The sequence below is a fragment of the Molothrus aeneus genome, chromosome 2 (assembly GCF_037042795.1).
Source record: "Molothrus aeneus isolate 106 chromosome 2, BPBGC_Maene_1.0, whole genome shotgun sequence".
Lineage (NCBI taxonomy): Eukaryota > Metazoa > Chordata > Aves > Passeriformes > Icteridae > Molothrus > Molothrus aeneus.
This window is the reverse complement of record NC_089647.1, coordinates 103,997,004-104,004,249: the sequence shown is the minus strand read 5'-3', so window position 1 is coordinate 104,004,249 and position 7,246 is coordinate 103,997,004. Positions and strand designations below refer to the sequence as shown.

At 40.2% G+C, this 7,246-nt stretch overlaps 1 protein-coding gene across 1 annotated transcript in view; it reads right to left on the bottom strand.

Moving 5' to 3' along the window:
- Positions 1-382: 382 nt before the first annotated feature.
- POLA1 (DNA polymerase alpha 1, catalytic subunit) overlaps positions 383-7,246 on the bottom strand; it is a 185,530-nt gene continuing 178,666 nt past the window's right edge. Inside the window, 2 exon segments of the mRNA XM_066545449.1 lie at positions 383-2,253; positions 2,255-2,391. Of these exon segments, the coding sequence (XP_066401546.1) occupies positions 2,215-2,253; positions 2,255-2,391 (176 nt within the window). The 3' untranslated portion in view covers positions 383-2,214.

Below are 7,246 nucleotides of genomic sequence, written 5' to 3'. Positions count from 1 at the left end.
GGCCAAGATGAGGCACGGTGCCCGGAGCTGATTAGAGGGAGAGGGGAGGGGAAAAAAAATCCGGTTTACTCCTTGCCAAGACTTCAACTCTGATCTGACCAGCTTTGCTGAGAGGAATCAAAACAAGCCTCCATTGGGGTAAAAGCCCTCATTTCCCATCCTGAACCCCCCCGGGCTGTGGCTGCCGGGGGCTCTGGGGCTGTGCCACTCACAGCTCCTCCGCCTCAGTGCGTGGGGGAACAGCCCCTGGCAGGGCCACTCTGTGCTGCTGCACCCTACACAGTCATTCCACAACACTCTCATTTAATCTAAACATCCCTAAACTTGCAAATTAACAGGCTCTTCAGCTGTAATTATACAGATACATACAAGTGCCACAGGGTCAGGTTACGCCATATCTATCCATTTTATTTGTATACCTCATGTTTGGAGGAGAAGGTCACACTTTTCACTTTCCCAAGGCATTCTACCCAGTAGAATCAGTATATATCAGTAATATCTTCATAATCCTAATTGAGCTGGACACAAAAAATCTAAAAATCCCTGTATGGAATTACAAGAAACCAGGATCTTTTGAAGTTCTGCAACTTCAGTACGGCATCTTGGCAGCAACACCTTCTTGCCAAGCAAAACTCCAAATAAAGTCTGTTATACAATATTAACCCAACTAAACATATTGGGAAGGATCAATAGCTCACCAGGGTGGGACAACACCTGCACACTAGCAGAGACTGCACAGATTCCATTTCCCACTGTAGTGATTCCATGTGAGCAGAAATGAAAGGATTTAGTTCCAAAAGTTGCTAGGAACATGACTGTGTATTTAGGCATATTCAAACTGACACTACCCATACTGACACACAGCTTCTCCCAAATGCCACTCTGGGGACAAATGAATGTCATAAAATACTCTGAACACAATCAGATACATGAATCCCTACAGTGCCCAACATGTTCATGCTGATCCTCTTACTTTTTCTTCAAACTTCCTTTGTTAATGGCTGTTCATCCTAAAAACAGACACAAAAGCAATTCTGTAAGACCAGAAGTCCAGAGCAATATGACCTAGCATTCATATTTTCAACCATCAGATCATAGAATCAAATTCTCTTTTACTAGAAAACTTTATTTTTTTTCCTTCAAGTGTGAAAAAAAACTTTACATTTTACACTGTTTAAGATTTAAAAGCAATTTTTATAACCTTACATTAATATATCACATTGCAAGCTAAACAGTGAACAGAGTATACAACAATATTTTGTGTACAAAAGCATATACCCAAATTTATTCTCTTGTCATATCTACTTGTCGTTTTATTAGAAGTAAATGAAAAATACAATTTTTTTGTAAAAACTGTAAAATCTCCAACACAATAATTATTACAGAACAGTAACTATGATTTGCTGCTTTCCATTCCCCCGTTATTGGTTACAATGCCATCCCAAAAATATTTTTCTCTATCAATTGCTTACTTTCAAATACTTTGAAATGAAACACATTTATATCCTCTGCATGAGTGAAATGGGTTTTGTTCATGTGCATGTCTTTAAATCCACACAGAAATTTTCAACGTGGCAAAATGCTATGCTTAAAGATGCTTGGAAAGACTCCTAATAAAAAGATGGTCCCTATTTTTAGCACCTCCAGGTTTCAGTCGTTCTTTAATGAATTTCAAGTAAAGTGTCCCTACCTCTGTTCAGAAGGTAATAGGACATTTAAATGCATTTAGGTTTAGTATTGTTTTTAATTGGTATGTTTATGATCAGGAAGAAGATAAACCGTGAAAAGGCAAAACATTAGTGCTCCTACTGAGACCTCTACTAACCTCTCTTCCTGAGAGCACCTCTAGTAAATACCCTGGAGCAAAGTCTAGGATCACTTACATTCCAGCAACTCTCACTGGGAATTATCCAATTAAAGCAGCAATTCCCCCACCCCCTTTTCCCTCATAGGTCTAAATACACAACAAAAAATATTGCAAAAATCAACTACTCCATATTTTAATAACCCTGGTTTCTCAATGAAGAAAAAAAGGATAAAAACACCTTGAATACTTCATATCCACGAGAATCATACATCCTGTTTTCATCTCCCATTTTTCCTCCTCCAAAGAGACAAGATTATTAAAACATCATTGTACATACTGAAATAGAGTATTGCTGAAGAGATCATTACTGATAAACAAGGGACTGGCCTCCCTCCATTTTTCATCAATCACTGTCTTTCATTCCTGGACTCTCCCACAGATCTATCTTCCTATACTGACGGTGAAGAGTTTGCCAAGGTTCACTTCTGAGTAGCCACTCATGGCCAGGCATTTGTCTACGGTGCTCTTCAGGCTTTTGTAGGCCTCAGAGACTTCCCTCCTGAGTTGCTTCTTCTTCAAATACTCTAGAAGAACAAAGAGGAAAAACCCAAACACAAAGAGGGATTAAATGACCACAAAAAGACAGGATTTTTGCATTCATTAGACTGTGAATCAAGGTATTTTAAAACGAGGTGAATGTTGTAGATAGCAAAGAGCACGTTTGTGGCAAGCTCTCCCACGTTCTGCTGCCCTTCCTGCAGGAGATGGTGAGGGGCCATGGTGAACCCTGGCCATGGAGCCAAGGCAGAAGCTCCCTCAGCCCCACCAGCACAGGAGCAGTGGGAAAACTGGCAAGAGCCACCCCTAGTCCAGTTTTGTGATCTAGCTGGAGTGAAATGGGGGTTCACTAAGTCACAGCAGAGAAAGTAAGCAATAGTTGGGCTGGGTATGAAAGGATCCCATTTAAAAGGGGCAGGTGCCCTCACTTGGTGAGAACTATCCAGAGTCCCCAGGGGTTGGAAGTAGGGAGAGATTCTGCCCCAGGGTGGCTTCAGAAGTGAAGGAAATCACATTCTTGTCCAATTCATGTCCCTCATCCCTCATCTACTGGCACTGGCACAACCTGGGACACACTTATCACCAGTCTTGTGAGTTCTCAAATGCACTTTGTGTGCAGGACAGGAATCGTGATCCTCAGCTCTAGGGAGGCACTGGAAGGAAAGGGGAAATAGCACAAACAAGGAGAATTCCATGCTACTTTACCCTAAAATGGAGAGAAGATGCCCAGTGTCTCAACCAGGAGATGTCAGGTTCACCTGATCCATGAATGAAGAGGCTCCTAAATGCTTGATAAGAGGTGTCTGGGGGACATGCATTTACTCACCTGTACCTTTATGTGTGTGCAAAGTCATGTGCATGAGCCTGAACATATTGCAGCAGCAAAGACCAAGGTGTTCTATTTCTGTTGGTTTTTTTTTTCTAATCAAATTTTCTGCCATTAAAAAAAACCACACCCAAGGGATTTTGTTTGGGTGATTATCCAGCTTTTCATTTATAAAAGCTGTGAACAAAGACTAAAAGAGCAAAATGTTCCACTACTCCATTATACAGCAATGCCAGGTGGATGCAGATCTGGCACAGTTCTGCTCCTACTTTCCAACCAACTCCACATTCTAGGAACACCAGCTCCTACCCCAAAGCCTGTTCCTGCAGTTGTACCTTGGAACACTGGAGAGCACACAGACTGCAGAACAAGGTGCCCTCCCAGGCAGCTTCCCTGCTCTTAGACTGGAGGGACTCCACACCCAGCAGCACCAGGAGAGCACAGCACAGGTACTTGCAGGTCAAGATTTGAAGCCACTGAGGTGCATGTGAGCCACCAACACCATCCTTCTATTGCTCATTAGCTTTGCCTCACTTCTCCCTGACACCTCCACAGCCCTCCTGGTCCTTTGAATATGTAAGGGGAAATCCATCCCCTCTCAAACAGCTATTAGTCTACAGCACAAGTTAAGATGAAAAACCAATTGTCTCTAAAATCAGTGGAGTTTATTTAAGAAAAGGTTTTTGGGGAGAGGGACACTCTGGTTTTTTGAGTCTACATGTATGAGGGGTGAAATGTCTCATTTTTGTGACAAGTCACACCTCACCTCTGTGATGTGACTGACATGAAGGTGTCCCTTCAGACAGCTTCATCTCAGCAGCCAAGGACTGCTACATGAGGAGATGGCAGGGATAGGAAGCATGGTGACAGAAAAAGCTATTACAGTTCTGAGGTTTGTGAAGTTCTCCTCCCTGAGGATTTACAAATATTTCTGCAGAGCCTCAGATGTTGTAGTATGAGCTCAGAAGACTGCTCTGGGTACAATAAAAACAGCAATGTTTTACTGAGAAATTGCCACCTGCTTAGGTTTTCCATGTTATTCACAAAGTTCCACTGAAGTTAACTGCTTTGCATGAAGCTATCAACTCTTTAAAAATCAAATTAAAAGTTTAAATTAACAATGCCTGCGTAAGTGAACACATTGATTAAAAGCACTTTGATAAGCAGCTTTCATGCATTGTTGTGAAGGAGTTATGTATTGTGTCTGGGCAGTAAGCAAACAGAGGAAGATGCCTTGTTGAAGATTCCACATTTTTACTGTTACACAGACAGTAATGACTTAAAATCTATTAGCAGAATTGGATTTTCCTTAAACTGCAACTCCAATACAACAAAAGCTTGATTATGTGAATCTGCTCATTAACAGGCTGAAGTCACTATGGCATAAACACATTTAACGATTCTGAAAGTATTTAGATATAGGGTTAAATTAAACAAACCTTGAAAATTGTCTTAACCAGATCCATAAAAACGCCAATCCCACTTTGCCACGAACTGAGCTCTCACTTGTTTATGTATTTTCAAGATTAATGATATAATAAGTGTATTTACTTGCAACTGCTCACATTAGCCAAACCATGCTCTTTATACCAAGGAACTGTGGAAAATTCCATCCTTGTACCTCAAAAGTAGGCCAAAATAGTTTAAAGCTTCCTGGAGCTCAGGAGGGACCAAGGTAAAATACATCAATGTGAACAGCTGGCACATGTGAACAGAGCAGGAAGGCACATTAATCATTAGAATATTGAGGCAAACAATACACCAGGGATGAAAGTAGGGAACAGAAATACAGACCTGTGTACAGCTCCAATTCAGGCTTCGGGGCTCCAGCCATCCCACTAACAGAGCTCCCAGCTCCCCCCAACATTAAATCCAAACTGCAATTATACGCAATAACCTTTCTGACAGTATGCTTCAAACATTTCTTAGTTGCAATTACCCTTGTAGAGGCAGGCAGGAAAGGGTGGACTAAAAAAAAAAAAGGAGAAATATGAGGGGCCTCGTTGAAGTAATGAGGCCAATTTTAAGTTTCAATTATAAGAGAATGGGAGCTGGGAGCTCCGGGAGGAGAGGCAGGCAGGGCTGTGTCTGCAGCACCATGCATTTGAATGACACAAGTGCATCTGATGACTGGGGAGAAGAGATTTAAAGAACTGTAGTAATACAGAGCAGGGGAAGATGAGAGAGGACACAGCTCCTGATGTGTTTACCTCCTTTGCTGATGGGATATTGACTTTTCCCACCAGGTTGGTTAGAAAGGGGACTATTTACGCTGCCACACAGCAGAGTAAGAATGACAACCGGCATCACTCTGTGCTCCTGTGAGTAAAAGACAACTGTGACCGTTGTATATCACACAGCCAGTCAATACCTCTGAGTTACCACACCATCCAACTTAGAGATGCATATAAAAGCTCCTACTTTCTTCCTAAATGAGAATTTAATCAATAACATGCTTAAGGCCTTCTGAAAACGGAGCTATACAAACTGACTGAAATTGTCTTTTAGTGCTCACTTTCTGAAATAGTTCTATACCCATTATCACCCCATCATTGTTTTAGTAACATCCAAGTTCAGGGGCAATGAGCAATCTTTTAAGATGACCACTGCTGCAGAATGTATACATGGCCGTACATAATGAGATGTATTTCTATACATGCAGAGCACATGAAAGACACTATCAAAACAAATATAAAATTAGAAATGCAATTATTTTAATAGAAATAAATTTTTAAAATGTGCTTCTGACTGTATGCAAGTAAAATTCAGGTATTGTATTTTCTCAAGTTAGTAAATCACTGACTCTGATAAATACTACAGAATTATACCACCAAGCATGCAGGTAATCCCTCCTTCTACCTCCCAACATAACTGCTCCCTCCTTCCCTTCACAAAACAGTCTGAACTTCTGGATATCCTGTCAAATTTACTACCCCATCCAAGTCCTTGTTTAGCTACCTAGGTATATTTTCACATTATTTGGGACCAAAAAGAAAAAATTGGAAACATCTGAAACAATGGAGATATTTGGATGTATGTGCCATTTGAAGGATGGAGATATTTGGAGGTTATCTATACCTAACTGCATGTTTTCCATTTATTGCAATTTCTCTTAATTTCTATTAAAATTATGCAGAGTAACCTGATAGCCACAATCAAGAACTTTAATTCTTGGATTCCCTAAAATGTGGCTCAGTTAAAGTCTTCTGGTTTTTTTCCTCCTGATTGGACAACTGAACTGTGTCAACTATTAAACTCTCTCCCCTAATTATTCTGTTGACAGCCTGCTCTCCAGAGTGAGAAGTAAAAATCTATCACGTTCCTTTGTATTTGTGTGCATCTGCATCAGGTACAGGAGAAACAACATAGCTGCCTATGAGCATAGTGCCAAAACCTTGGTTTGTCTGGGAATGCACAAAACCCCCTGCAGAGTATCATTTATGTAAAGCATCATGTCTCTATCACACTTTTATTTAAGGAGTTAAGGAACATACTAAATTAGCTCCTGATTTTTTTACATCGCCTACTGGTTATTGTATTTTAATTACAGCAAGCTTAGACACACAGGCAGCAGTCTCTGTTCCAAATATCTGTTTCATTTATTTCTGTGCAAAGGTAGCAAACAACAGTCAGTCATAATTGGTTCTGTCAGATGTTTTACAGTCAGTCATAATTGTCTCTGTCTAGAGGTGTGTCAATTTACTGCAAGTTAAATAAATATTCTGTCTATTATGATATCAGGTTATATAAGCCATTTTTTTTAATTGCATGGGTTCCCCTTTCATAATCCACAGCACCCCTATTTATACTGTTAACCTTAACTTTGTCATTTATGGAATGTCAATGAAAAAAGTCAACAGCAATTTAATGAACAGACGTGAAAGCCTCTAACACAGTTGCTTTTTTATTTCTAATTAAATACAATCAAATTTGGCTATAAAGCAATTAAATTATTCTGTCATGACGCTGCTGTCCTCAAACATCTATCAGCAATGCCAGTTCATTGGTCTAAAGAAGGAAATTTATTAACCCAAGTCTTAAGTGAATCTTAAATA